Source organism: Podarcis cretensis (genome assembly GCF_951804945.1).
Source record: "Podarcis cretensis genome assembly, chromosome: 7".
Lineage (NCBI taxonomy): Eukaryota > Metazoa > Chordata > Lepidosauria > Squamata > Lacertidae > Podarcis > Podarcis cretensis.
Window position 1 is genome coordinate 88,102,598 of NC_137176.1, and position 15,284 is coordinate 88,117,881.

Genomic DNA, 15,284 nt, shown 5'->3' on the forward strand with positions numbered 1-15,284 from the left:
GCAGCCTCATTTTAAAAGTAGCCGATAAATCAAGACCATAAGGGGAGGGAAACATAAGGGTCAGACTTGAGTCCAGACCAAAGGCCGGGCAGAACAGCCCTGTCTTGCAGGCCTTGAGGAACGATGTCAAGTCCCGCAGGGCCCTAGTCTCTTGTGGCAGAGTGTTCCACCAAGTCGGGGCCAGTACTGAAAAGGCCCTGGCCCTAGTTGAGACCAATCTAACCTCCTTGAGGCTCGGGACTTACAAAGTGTTGTTATTTGTGGACCTTAAGGTCCTTTGCGGGGCATACAAGGAGAGGCGGTCCCGCAGGTACGAGGGTCCTAGGCCGCATAGGGCTTTAAAGGTCAAAACCAGCACCTTAAACCTGATGCTGTACTCCACCAGGAGCCAGTGCAGTTAGTAAAGCACTGGATGAATGTGATCCCACGGCAAGAAGAGACGTTTCCGGCCATTCAGCCCCCTCCCCAAGGTCCTTGCTCTGCCAGGAGCACGAGGGAGAGGCTGAAGGAAAAATCCCTGTTGCGCGGCCTTAGCAGAACACGCTAAGGAGATTAGAGGAGGGATTGAGAGCAGCTCGTAAGCAGAGCTGGTGGCGACGAAGGGCTCACACAGCTATTACAGTTGCAAGCCAGGAGATGCGGCCAGATGGACCGTAATCCTTGCCGGATCCGGCCGGACAGTTTTCACTGGATTCCTCCCTCCCCCCCAAGGTTCATTTTAGTCCTTCCCTAACCCCAGATGACTTTCTGGCAGGGCAACAACGCCCCGCTCCCCAAGAATAACCCCCCTGAAAGCGAGAGGCAGGGTGGGTGGGTGTGCCATGCGACAGCAACGGGTTGCACCTCAGAGGGAGATCAGTTGCTTGGCATGCAGAAGGCTCCAGGTTAAACTTCCCAACATCATCAGTTAGTGCAGAATCCTGCAGCGTCCCTCGTCACGCGATCGAAACATCCCTGACACAGACTGACTGGTTCTCAGTAGATTGGCTCAACTCTCTCTTTAGGTACTATATCTGCTAGCGACGTGGGATTTGGGGAAGGGTCATAGCTCAGACGGAGGGCATCTGCTCAGCAAGCAGAAGGCTGAGGGTTCTATCCCCAAAGAGCGTCTCTGGGTGCAGCTGGAAAAGACCCCCTGTCTGAAACCCTCGAGAGATTCTGCCAGTCAGTGTAGACAGCACTAACCTAGAGAAGACCAATGGCCTGGCCTGTATAGCACACCTTCCTGTATCGCTGTGACGGTGTCACTGTTACAGGATTACAGGAATCCCCTTGCATCTTTGCATGGGAAGTTAGCCTCTCAGGGAGAACAAGGCTTAGCTAAATCCTTCTTCTTGATATGCTAGGTAAAGGGATCCCTGACCATTCGGTCCAGTCGTGACCGACTCTGGGGTTGCGGCGCTCATCTAGCTTTACTGGTCGAGGGAGCCGGCGTACAGCTTCCGGGTCATGTGGCCAGCAGGACTAAGCCGCTTCTGGCGAACCAGAGCAGCGCACGGAAACGCCGTTTACCTTCCCGCCAGAGCGGTACCTATTTATCTATTTGAACTTTGACGTGCTTTCGAACTGCTAGGTTGGCAGGAGCAGGGACCGAGCAACGGGAGATCATCCCGTCACGGGGATTCGAACTGCCGACCTTTTGATCGGCATGTCCTAGGCTCTGTGGTTTAACCCACAGCGCCATCCACGTTCCTCTTGATAGGCTAGCTTTCTCCATTTAGGGTTTCTGCTGTCGTAGGAAGGGAAATTAGATGTGAGACACTGCTTAGGACTATGAAGTGGTACAGCCACCACTATGACTCCAGCAGAGTAGAATGATAGAATGATAGAAAGGGGCGCCGAGGGTCATCCAGCCCAACCCAGTCCTACAATTGAGGAATCTCAGCTAAAGCATCCCTGACAGATGGCCATCCAACCTCGGCTTAAAAATCTCCAAGGAAGGAGAGTCCACAACCTCCTGAGGGAGACTATTCCATTGCTGAACAGAACCCTACTGTCAGAAAGTTCTTCCAGATGTTTAGCACCAGGACCAAAACTGAGATCATCGTCAGGTGTGCCGAGAGTCGAGTTGTTGAGGACAGGAAGAGAAAGCCGAATGGCTTGTCATAATAAAAGCCTGCCCCTTAAAGTCAGTCCATTGATAACCCAAGCAGTATCTCTACCCATTACCTTGATCAAGTATGGAAGACCGAGGCTCGGGTGCAAAAGCTGCGTCTCGAGACGCGGGAGTGCCCAGAAGCATTTAACAAAGTGCTTTTCAAAGTCCCCTCCGTAGCAGAATCGCAATTTTGGGGAGGGCGGGGGGAAAGACTGCTGTTTAAATTTCCATGGGCCTCGGATCCTGGCCATAAACAAACAGATTTGCCTGTGTAAATTTGTAGGTCAGGTTCTGATTCGTTCAGCTAAACCGAAACCAAGAGTTCAAGAGAAGGGGGGGGGGGGGGACTTGTCCCAGCCATCTTTTATGAGTCTGCACCTGATCGGCTTTCTGGGTGGAGCGCACCTATGCCAGCGAGTCGCACGCTCGCCATTTTTGGTGCGTTCGTGAGGCCGAACGACCTCTGCCTTTTCCATAAGCAACCCCTGACTCCCCTCTCCACAAGCATCAAGCCAGTCTGGGAACGCCGGGCCATTAATCTGGATCTTAGCAGGCGGCTGAGAGGCACTTACTGTCTAATAAACTGAATGGCATCTTCGTATTTCATTCCGCTCTCAATCAGCGCCAGCGCGACAAGAACCGGAGCTCTGGTTTAAAAAAGAGAGAAAGAAGATTAAACCATCATACTAGGAAGAATAAACTGGGTTCAACTAGAGAAAAATGACTGGCATTTTTATTTTTGCAGGGGAAGGAGGAGGAAAAAGGCACAGGACTTCATTCACAGCTGCAGTAAACGTAATTAAACACACACCCCCTTCCCAACTTGAGCATTTAGATATTTACAGCTAGTTAAAGCCTTGAACAGGCCCTTGTCACTCTCCCTATAAGGCCAGCTGGTTCTCTCGTTGGTATTTTGCAATATGCTTGCACCTCATGGGACACGGGTGGCGCTGTGGGTTAAACCACGGAGCCTAGGACTTGCCGATCAGAAGGTCGGCGGTTCGAATCCCCGCAACGGGGTGAGCTCCCATTGTTTGGTCCCTGCTCCTGCCAACCTAGCAGTTCAAAAGCACGTCAAGTGCAAGTAGATAAATAGGTACCACTCTGGCAGGAAGGTAAACAGCGTTTCTGTGTGCTGCTCTGGTTCACCAGAAGCGGCTTAGTCATGCTGGCCACATGACCCGGAAGCTGTACGCCGGCTCCCTCGGCCAATAAAGCGAGATGAGCGCCGCAACCCCAGAGTCGGCCACGACTGGACCTAATGGCCAGGGGTCCCTTTACCTTGCACCTCACACTTTTTAATCCAGGGGTGGGGAACCAGAGACCTGGGTGTGTATAATAATAATAATAATAATAATAATAATAATAATAATAATAATTTATAATTTATACCCCACCCACCTGGATGGGTTTCCCCAGACACTCTGGGCGGTTTCCAACAGAATATTAAAATACAATAGTCTATTAAACATTAAAAGCTTCACCTTCAGTTGTCTTTTAAAAGTAAAATAGTTGTTTATTGCCTTCACATCTGCTGGGAGGGTGTTCCACAGGGCGGGTGCCACTACCGAGAAGGCCCTCTGCCTGGTTCCCTGTAACTTGGCTTCTCATAGTTAGGGAACTGCCAGAAGGCCCTTGGCGCTGGACCTCAGTGTCTGGGCAGAACGATGGGGCTGGAGATGCTCCTTCAGGTATACTGGACTGAGGCCGCTTAGGGCTTTCAAGGTCAGCACCAACACTTTGAACTGTGTGTGTTACATGTGGCCACTCTATCTGGCCTTTAGGATTCAACCAAAAGGAAGGCTGGCTGATCTGTAGATATATCGCCCTGGACCGGTTTGAAGCCCGTATCATGATATTCGGTTTCATAATGCATTTTGACTTTCGTCATGGTCTCGTGAGCTTCATCTTGGGGTTTGGATAGCCATGTGTCATGGACGTTTCAGTTTAAATTCCTGAAGAGCCCCCTCCCACAATGAGCTAGCTGAGATAGAATTGCAGAGTTGGAGGCATCATCTTGCCCAAACACCCTGCATTGCAGAGCTCAAATAAATCATACATGACAAGTGGCCATATCCTTCTCCGGTCTAAAAAGACCCAGCTCCTTCAACCGCTCCTCATAGGGCTTGGTCTCCAGACCCTTGATCATCTTGGTCGCCCTTCTCTGCAAACCTTCCAGCTTGTCAACATCCTTCTTAAACTGTGGTGCCCAGAATTGGGCATGGTATTCGCCAGAGTGGTGCATGCTCTGGTCATCTCCCGCTTGGACAACTGCAATGCTCTCTACGTGAGGCTACCTTTGGTGAAACTGCAACTAATCCAGAATGTGGCAGCTGGACTGGGGACTGAAAGCGGCCGCCAAGACCACATAACACCGATCCCTGAAAGACCTTCATTGAGCACAATTCAAAGTGTTGGTGCTGACCTTTAAAGCCCTAAACAGCCTCGGTCCTGTATTCCTGAAGGAGCGTCTCCACCCCCATCATCCAGCCTGGACACTGAGGTCCAGCACCGAGGGCCTTCTGGCGGTTCCCTCATTGCGAGAAGCGAGGTTACAGGGAACCAGGTAGAGGGCCTTCTCGGTGGTGGCACCTGCCCTGTGGTATGTCCTCCCATCAGATGTCAAGGAAATAAACAACTATCTGACTTTTAGAAAACATCTGAAGGCAATTCTGTTTAGGGACATTTTTAACGTTTGATGTTTTATGGTGCTTTTAATATTCTGTTTGCAGCAGCCCAGAGTGGCTGGGGAATGAAATTATTATTATTATTATTATTATTATTATTATTATTATTATACAATTACTTCCCTTGATCTAGTCCTGGGTTTCCAAAACTTGGGGTCTCCAGCTGTAGTTGGACTACAACTCCCATCATCCCAGACCACGGGCCCTGCTAGGTAGGGATGAAGGAAGTTGTGGTCCCAAAAAAGACCCAAGTTTGAGAAATCTAGTTGAACCCCTTGAAATGCAGGACTCTTTTGCCGAATGCGGGGCCTGAACCCACAACCCTGAGATGAAGAGCCTCATGCTTTCCCGACAGAAGAATGGCCTGACTTAGACTGAGGGGAGTTCCATACAGTCCCAGGCTCCTTTGAGAGTGCGGAGCTCCGGCTTACCGTCCCAAGCCAGCCACGCAATGGACAGCCACGCAGCAGCCGGGGTCTTCGCAGAACTTGGTTTTCAGCAGGTTGAGCCAGTCGTCCACAATCTTGGTGGGTGGCGGAGCGCCGTCGTCAAAGGGCCAGTCCTGGAAGAGAGGGGGCACAAAGAGAGATAGAGAGAGGTTTATTTACCTCCTTTTTTAATGCTTTATTGAGATTAAAAAGAAGTAACAAACATAAGGGTTAATCAGGAAAAAGCAAAGAAAGCAATAATATTTGTTGCGTCACATCACTGTATATTCTTCTTGAGTTTCTAACAATTTCCCATCATGTATTTACTGCTTTATTTAGTGCACAATTAATTTAATTTTTTTCAATTTTCATCAGTGTTATGTTCTCTTATGATTGATCTTCCTGCCACAGAAGTTATTCAAAGTCCTGCTACTGGTGTGATGTTATTACAGTATTCAATAAGATTTTTTTTTTGTACATTTCCTAATAAATGTTTGATCAGTATGATCTCTCAGTTTTTCTGTCATTTTTGCCAACTCAGCGTACTCCAACAAATTTTGCCACTCCACCTTTTTGGAGTTTTCTCTCCTTTCCAATTTGTGGCGATTAGTATTCTTGCAGCTACTGTAGCGTAAAAGAATATTTCTCTCGCATTTTTAGGTATATATGGACCTAGTATCCCCAGGAGAAATGCCTAAGGTTTTTCTTTTTTCTTTTAATGGAAGGATACCTTAATCATTCATTATAAATTACATTCCAAAATTCCTTAATTTTCTTACAAGTTTATTCTCAGAATTACTCTAAGCGCCCTAATGAGATTGATACTGATGAACTGGAAGAACAGAGATACGATTCTTCTTAATCAATGGCTTGGCAACCTAACAACATATGAACATAACAATATATGTGTATTTTTTTTACAAGCAATTTATTGATCATACACACACACACAAAATCATAAACGCATTTTAAAACCATAATATTTTGCTTGACTTCCCTCCACTCCCCTTCTTGGTTCCATTATTTTAGACTTGTTCATGCACCTTATATTTTTAATAATCCATTTTAAAACCTTCTTCATCTTATTACAAGTGACTTTAAAAAGTTATACACAAAGCTTAAAAAGTATGCATTAAACCAGCGGTTCTCAACCTGCGGGTCCCCAGATGTTGTTGGACTACCACTCCCATCATCTCTGAGCTCTGGCCTTGCTAGCTAGGGGTGATGGGAGTTGTAGTTCAACAACATCTGGGGACCCACAGGTTGAGAAAGGCTGCATTAAAACATTTGCCCTTTTTATAAACTCAAAGTTGAACATAACAATATATGAACAGGCTGCTTATAGATCGCAATATTGAAAAACAGATATCGCCTAACCCTAAGAGATGTGGACTTCCTTTGGATAAATACAATGATATTTGGAGTGAGTTTTACTCAAACTATATTAGGTTATAGATAACTATATGTGTATTAAGGACAGAGCATAAAATAATAATAACCTGAAGGCAACCCTGCTTAGGAAGTTTTTAATGTTTGATGTTTTATCATGTTTTTAATATTTTGCTGGGATCCACCCAGAGAGGCTGGGGAAACACAGTCAGATGGGCAGGGTATAAATATTATTATTATTATTATTATTATTATTATTATTAGCCATACCTCATGTTACGTTTTTTTCATGTTACGTTTTTTCAGGTTGCGTCCCACAGCGACTGGAAAGGGTTACTTCTGGGTTTCGCCGCTCGCGCAAGCGCTAAATCGCACGTGCGCAGATGCGACAAATCGCGCCAAGCACCTGCGCAGATACAGCGCTTCAGGTTGTGGGCTTTTCATGTTGCGAACGGGCCTCTGGAATGGATCCCATTCGCAGCCAGAGGTACCACTGTATTCCATAATAATTTATAGAAACGTAACTTTTTATTCTCTTTTCCATTCTCACTTCTTCATTCTTCTTTGTCACTCTATCTTTTCTTCCAATAAAATATATTTTTTGAAAAGCTTTGCTGCCATTCAGTGCAGACAAAACTGATCTAGACGGGACGTGGGCCTGACCTGATATGTAACACACCGTTCTGGGTTTCTAGCTGCTATGTGGCATGGGATAAATCCATCTGGATTTCCCTGTGCAACCGTGTTGGGATCATCCATGAGTTCCGCGGTCGACAAAATGACTTCAACCCTGGATTGATTCCACCCCTTTGCAAACAAGAGCACGCAGGCACACGAAAAACCTTCTGCACCATAAACGGCCGCCCGTTCTCGAACGAAGGAAGACAGGCTTGGATAGGAAAGGGAACAGGGAGAGAGGGGGGCCAGCCAAGCCTGGATAAGGCCTTCCCCCTGGGGCCGGCAATAAATCCACTGGTTGTGCGTAATCGGCGAGGCACCGACCCAAGGAGGAGGTTTCACAGATGCGGCTCGTAAATAGTTCATTTCTAGGACGCGGAGCTGTCTTCTCTCCCGGCTACGGAGACCTGGAAGGCAGGCTGGGCCTTTGCTCTTATGAGCAGCCTTGCAGAAGAGCCCGTTTTGCAAAAATGAGAAAGGAAAGCCTGTAGGCAACACCCCTCCCAAAGCAAGATTGCACCCCCAAAGAGGGTTGCAGAGAAAGGGAAGACTCCGAGTGATCTGATTTTCTCTCTGGAGCCCCAAAGTTGCATCTTGCAAACAGGCTCTCTCTCTCTCTTCTTTGCGTAGAGAAAAAATGTTTGCAAGCTGGCTCTCGACAAGCTGCCCATTTAGAACGGGTTTGGGGTTAGGTGGGGGGGGGGGAGATAGAGAGACAGAGAGAGGGGAGTTTCACCAACCAAGCCTCCGCAAATCCTTTCCAAGGAACGGGCGGGTCGGGGAGGAAAAGGGCTATGCAAGGTAAATAGGACAGGCTGTTTTCAGGCTGCCGGCCGCAAAATGCGATGCGAGGCCGATAAGGAGGAAGCCACAATGTCGCCTTGTTCGACGTGAAACGAGAACCATGCAGGGACGCAATCAACGGCACCCGCACAAAGCAGAAACAGATTCGGGCGCATGAAAGCCCCCTTTTGTTTTGTCTTTTAAGGGAGAAGGAATAATGATAATAATATTTTATTTATATCCCGCCCTCCCCAGCCGAAGCCGGGCTCAGAGCGGCTAACAACAATAAAAGTAACACAGCATTCTAAAATCAATTCATTCTGAAATCAGTTCAAAATCAAATTAATGGCAACCATTGGGCTAGAGTTCTGTGAAGAGGGGGTCAGACTGTGCTTTGGCCAAAGGCCAGGCGGAACAGCTCTGTATTGCAGGCCCTGCAGAAAGATGTCAAGTCCCGCAGGGTCCTAGTCTCTTGTGACAGAGCGTTCCACCAGATCGGAGCCAGTACTGAAAAGGCCCTGGCCCTGGTTGAGACCAGCCTAACCTCCCTGTAGCCTGGGACCTCCAATATGTTTTTGTTTTAAGACTGTAATGTCCTCCGTGGGACATACCAGGAGAGGCGGTCCCGTATGTACGAGGATCCAAGGCCATATAGGGCTTTGAAGGTTAAAACTAGCAACTTAAACCTGATCCTGTACTCTACTGGGAGCCAGTGCAGCTGGTATAGCACCGGGTGAATGTGATCCCGCGGCGAGGACCCTGTAAGTAGTCTCGTCGCGGCATTCTGCACCCGCTGGAGTTTCTGGGTCAGTCTCAAGGGCAGCCCCACATAGAGCGAGATACAATAAAAGCGACAAGGAGGCAGGATGTTGAGAACGTGTGTCCAGTGAGAGTGAAACAGCTCCACGCGTCCAAAATTTGGTGGTGGACGTCGGGCTTTAATATTTCAGCGGTGCCCAGTGTGATGCCAAAATTGGGTGCCTCCCCCTTGCCTTTCATTGTCTGCAACAGTTGGGGTACCCAGGGCAGCCAAAGCAGCCATGCACCCCTGTATTTGCCTCTGCCAAAATTCCACTTGCTGTTTGTTTATTACATTTACATATCACCGTTTTACCATCAAGAAGGCTGATCGCCGAATAATTGATGCTTTTGAATTCTGGTGCTGGAGGAGACTCTTGAGGGTCCCATGGACTGCAAGAAGATCAAACTGATCCATTCTGAAGGAAATCAGCCCTGAATGCTCACTGGAAGGACAGATCCTGAAGTTGAGGCTCCAATACTTTGGCCACCTCATGAGAAGACTGCCTGGAAAAGACCCTGATGTTGGGAAAGATGGAGGGCACAAGGAGAAGGGGACGACAGAGGACGAGATGGTTGGACAGTGTTCGCGAAGCTACCAGCATGAGTTTGACCCAACTATGGGAGGCAGTGGAAGACAGGAGTGCCTGGTGTGCTCTGGTCCATGGGGTCATCGGACACGACCAAACAACAACAACAACATCACCGTTTTCTTCCAAGGAGCCTAAGGCGGTGCAGTAGGCGCCCCTCCCCCCAAAATTTCATCCTCAGAACACCCCTGCAAAAACTCTCAACTCTCCCTCCCAACTCTTATGAATAACAGCAATGTACGCACCAGCATCACAATGATATACAGTACACACAACACAACTCATCGGTTGCAACAGAATGTTATTTTCAAGCTTAATTTCAGCAAGGGGGGGGGAGGGTTGGCAGAGGGTGTGACTATGCAAATAAAACGAAGAGAAAAATGTGGGGTTAAGTTATTCCTCCATCCTCTCGCCACACCAACATTTCGTGCCGCATTGCTTTCTATGGGAAAGCACGCCTTGCTTTTGGAACGCTTTGGTTGTGGAACGGACTTCCGGAACGGATTACGTTTGAGAACCAAGGAACCACTGTACAGTGGTACCTCTGGTTGCGAACGCAATCCGTTCTGTAGCCCCGTTCGCAAACTGAAAGGAACGCAACCCGGGTCTGCGCATGCACAGTTGCGATTCGCCACTTTTGCGCGTGCGTGTGACGTCATTTTGTGCGTCTGCGCAAGTGGCGAAACCCGGAAGTAACCCTTTCCGGTACTTCCGGGTCACTGCAGGATGCAACCTGAAAAGACCTAATCAAATGTAGCAAGAGGTATGACTACTGCTTCTCAGATCTTACCAAAGCTTACGTAAAGAGACCTCCGGTTAAGTTAAAGGTAAAGGGACCCCGACCATTAGGTCCAGTTGTGGCCGACTCTGGGGTTGTGGCGCTCATCTCGCTTTATTGGCCAAGGGAGCCGGCGTACAGCTTCCGGGTCATGTGGCCAGCAGGACTAAGCCGCTTCTGGCGAACCAGAGCAGCGCATGGAAACGCTGTTTACCTTCCCGCCGGAGTGGTACCTATTTATCTACTTGCACTTTGACGTGCTTTCGAACTGCTAGGTTGCCAGGAGCAGGGACTGAGCAACAGGAGCTCACCCCGTCACGGGGATTCGAACCACCGACCTTCTGATCGGCAAGTCCTAAGCTCTGTGGTTTAACTCACAGGCCACCCGCGCCCCCACCAGTTAAGTTACCTCCCAACTTTTGGGAAACAAATTGCCCTGAGTCCGGGCTTGAAACTAGACAGAGCTGCCTGAAACGATACTACTGATCTTTAAGCATGCATTCTGGAGCAGGAAGCAAAGATTACACCTGAGCGAAGCCACAACCTTCTCCCACGCCGTTCCTTGCCCTGAGCACAGAAGATTGTGTCTTAATGCCGTCTTTAATTATTTCTAATTAAAAGGGCAGAACAGGCGCTTGAAAAAAACAAAACCCAGTTCTTTTTCTTTTGCTGACGGCTTCAAACAATCAAAGGCAACTGCTGAAACATGCGCAATTTCATTCCTTCCCTGCGAGATAATCACAGAGGGTAACGCGAGCAGCTGGTTTCATATCCGAGCCCCTTTAAAACTCTCCACCATTCATTCCTTGCAGAAGTCACAGGGTGAGTGAGCCAGCCAGCCAGCCAGCCAGCTTGCCCAGGCATTTTCCTGCTTCTGGAGGGAGCCAGGTGGTTAGATTGGTCTCAACTAGGGCCAGGGCCTTTTCAGCACTGGCCCCGACTTGGCGGAACGCTCTGTCACAAGAGACTAGGGCCCTGCGGGACTTGACATCTTTCCGCAGGGCCTGCAAGACAGAGCTGTTCCACCTGGCCTTTGGTCTGGACTCAAGTCTGACCCTTATGTTTCCCTCCCCTTATGGTTTTGATCTATGGGCTACTATTAAAATGAGGCTGCATTTTAAATTATATTTTAACCTGTGTTTTAATTCGTGTTTTTTCCCTACTGTAATTTTACTGCTGTTAGCCGCCCTGAACCCGGGGAGGGCGGGGTATAAATAAAAAAATATTATTATATTATATTAATATTTGCTCTGGTTGATCCCATCTCCATTTATATTCATAGAATCTTAAGAGCTGGAAGGGGATATCAAAGGTCATCTAGCCCAGCCCCCGGCAATCCAGGAATCTCAGCTAAAGCATCCCTGACAGATGGCCATCCAATCTCTGCTTAAAAACCTCCAAGAAAGGAAAATCTACCACCTATCGAGGGAGACCATTCCACTGTCAAACAGCTCTTACTGTCAGGAAGTTATTCCAAATGGGTAGTCAGAATCTCCTTTCTTGTAACTTGAAGCCATGAGTTCGAGTCCTACCCTCCAGTGCAGGAGAAAACAAGCATATTGAGGGCTATGTTTTCAAAAAAAAAAAAAAAAAAAAAACAAACCCCAATGATTTTAGTCTTGGAGGAGATCGATACCCGCATCAACCGTGTTTTACCTCACAGAGAAATGCTGTCATGTTAGGTAGGGGTGAGTGGTCTATCAATAAATGGCCTGAAACCAATTTGAAGTTAAGATTACGAGAATGGCTTCAGAATGACAGTATATTGCCACGAGGGGCCATCGCTGGGGACCACTGAAGGGTTCTTTCGCCCCTCTTGCTCCCTCCCTCCCCAGCCCAGGACCTCAGCATCAATAATAATAATAATAATAATAATAATAATAATAATAATAATAATTTATTTATACCCTGTCCGTCTGGCTGGGCTTCCCCAGCCATTCTGGGCGGCTTCCAACAGAATATTAAAATACAATAGTCTATTAAACATTAAAAGCTTCCCTAAACAGGGCTGCCTTCAGATGTTTTCTAAAAGTCTGGTAGTTGTTTTTCTCTTTGACATCTGGTGGGAGGGCATTTCCACAGGGCTGGTGCCACCACCGAGAAGGCCCTCTGCCTGGTTCCCTGTAACTTATACTGGTGTATCGCGATAGTTAAGTCTGCGGTCTATCACAATGTTGGAAACCAGATTATCGCAAAACACTAATGGTAGGCGGCCACAATGTGAAGGTGCGAACAGTATAGAGCTAAAAAGCACTACCTGTCTGATGGCCTGCGAAAAGTAAAACAAAATCCGCCAGGTTATCAGACCTGGAAACTTGAAGACGCTTGAGACATTTCAGCCTTTCCAAGGCTGTCTATGGGACCAAGGCACGTACCATGACGGTGATGCCATCTTTCTCCAGCGGAGTCTTGTCATAGGTAACTTCGCAAACCCTCACGACTGTCGTTGCACCGTATTTCTTCAGGTCCTGCGCAGGGGAAGAAGGGGAAAGAAGACTTTAGCTCGCCTGGCCTGAATCATGGCTTCGTAGACTGACCACAAGGGTCATTCTGGTCCAATCTCCTTCCGTGAAGGTACAGAAACATTGTAAAATTTTTGAATGTTGATGACATTGAAATGAAATGAAGGGGTTCTAGTAATAAGGTAAAAAGAATATGCAAGAATAGATTGATATTAGATGAAAATTTGAAGCTATAATATGTGAGGATAAATAATTAAAGATAAATTAAGAGGTATGAATTTGCTGAACCATTTTTTAATTGGAATACAAAAAAGGGAGGTGTGAGGAAGTCAGGAAAATAAGTTAATGAATGGTGAGAAATTATAAAGAGGGACTTTTTCTTTTTCTTTTTATGTTAAATTTAAATTTTTGTATTTTTGTATTCTTGTGTTTTTGTATTTCTCTTGTGTTCTTTTGCTTATTGTCTTGTAATTTTCTTTTTGTTAAAACTTAATAAAATATCATTTCAAAAAAAACAAAAAAACAAAACAAAACAAAACAAAAACAATCTCCTTCCGTGAAGGACTCCTTTAATACAGAACAACAAACCCCTGTGTTGCAAACTTGACACAACAAACACACAAGCAACACGAAGACCGGTCAATCTTTGAAAGTCCGTAGAAGTATAATGATTTCTTATTGCTGTAATATTGCTCTGTAATGAGCGCCACCTGCGAATGGTTACTTCAGGTTTCATGCAACTGGTAGCAGTGGTTACATATCCACATGACCACAGCTCCTTGTGCATTTTTCTAATCTATGGGGTTGTACCTTTGTCCTTCTTATTGTAGTTGTAGCATATAATAATAATAATAATAATAATAATAATAATAATGTATTATTTGTACCCCACCCATCTGGCTGGGTTTCCCCAGCCACTCTGGGCAGCTTCCACAAAGACCATAAATACACTAAGATGTCACACATTAAAAACTTCCCTGAACAGGGCTGCCTTAAGATGTCTTCTGAATGTCAGGTAGTTGTTTATCTCTTTGACATCTGATGGGAGGGTATTCCACAGGGCGGGCGCCACTACCGAGAAGGCCCTCTGCCTGGTTCCCTGTAGCTTTGCTTCTCGCAATGAGGGAACCGCCAGAAGGCCCTCAGCGATGGACCTCAGTGTCCGGGCAGAACGATGGGGGTGGAGACGCTCCTTCAGGATTGTAATATATGGGTTGTAATGTGTGAAGTTTATATAGCTTTCATGTACACAGGTCATTGTTTCATATTTGAATTATTTTGTAGTGGTGCTGAAGATTCCAGCGAAACAATCAGATTATCCGGGATTACTGTCCTACGTTGTTATTCACTTACTACTTCAGCACCATGAACACCTAAAAAGTTTTAACACTTAGCCCACAGGACAGCATCTATTACTTCGTTTCAACCATAGGCTTATTATACTTCTACGGACTTTCAAAGATTGACAGACTTGTGTTCATTTGTTTTCAAGTATATTAAGAGAATTTGCAAGTGTTCACATTTTGTTTTTGTTGTACTAAATCATGTATATTACACAGTAAGAATTACAGTGCTATCTAGTATACTGGTCTTTGTGTTGCTTGTTGTGCAGGAACCTTTGGCCCAACGTGGGTCTCGAACCCACAACCCTAAGATTAAGAGTCTTGCACTCTGCCGACCGGAAGCCCAGTTCAGAAAGCCGTTTTGCTTCAGTGAGGCAGGAGTCCTGCGACGGCTAAGCGGAACTGCTTCCTTCTTTCCTTCCTTGATGCATCCTTGCGCAACTTATTAAAAACGTTCTGCCCATGTTCCCCACACTGGCATTGGGTGCAGCCTTCTCCAAACTGGTGCCCCCCAGAGAGGTGTTACAGAGGTGTTTCTAGGCTGCCTCAACAGACGTACAGTGTCCCGATCAAGGGAAGTAATAGTAAGGTAAAGGGACCCCTGACCATTAGGTCCTGTCGCCGCCGACTGTGGGGTTGCAGCGCTCATCTCGCTTTACTGGCCGAGGGAGCCAGCGTACAGCTTCCGGGTCATGTGGCCTGCAGGACTAAGCCACTTCTGGCAAACCAGAGCAGCAAACGGAAACGCCGTTTACCTTCCCACCGGAGTGGTACCTATTTATCTACTTGCACTGGCGTGCTTTCGAACTGCTAGGTTGGCAGGAGCAGAGGCTGAGCAACGGGAGCTCACCCTGTTGCGGGGATTCGAACCGCTGACCTTCTGATCGGCAAGTCCTAGGCTCTGTGGTTTAACCCACAGCACCACCCGGGTCCCAAGCGAAGTAATAGTACCACTCTATTCTGTCTTGGTCAGACCACACCTCGGTGTACTGTGTCCAGTTTTAGGTGCCACAATTTAAGAAGGCTGTTGGCAAGCCGGAGAGTAGAACTTGAACCCACGGCATCAAGTTACAAGAAAGGAGATTTCAGTTTAACATCAGGGAAAGCTTTCTGACAGTAAGAGGGTGACGGACTCTCCTTCCTTGGAGGTTTTTCAACGGAGGTTGGATGTTCACCTGTCATGGATGCCTTAGTTGAGATTGACAACACTAAAAATCTAGGCTTCTATGCCCCCGATGCAGCTACAGTCA

At 47.1% G+C, this 15,284-nt stretch overlaps 1 protein-coding gene across 5 annotated transcripts in view; it reads right to left on the reverse strand.

The window, feature by feature from the left end:
- Positions 1-15,284, reverse strand: part of PTP4A3 (protein tyrosine phosphatase 4A3) — a 100,244-nt gene that overhangs the window by 6,112 nt on the left and 78,848 nt on the right. For all 5 annotated transcript variants that reach the window (XM_079984555.1, XM_079984558.1, XM_079984557.1 and 2 more), the window contains 3 exons: positions 12,605-12,697; positions 5,217-5,347; positions 2,671-2,745 (listed from right to left, as the gene is read on the reverse strand). In XM_079984555.1, the coding sequence (XP_079840681.1) occupies positions 2,671-2,745; positions 5,217-5,347; positions 12,605-12,697 (299 nt within the window). The remainder of the gene's footprint in view (positions 1-2,670; positions 2,746-5,216; positions 5,348-12,604; positions 12,698-15,284) is intronic.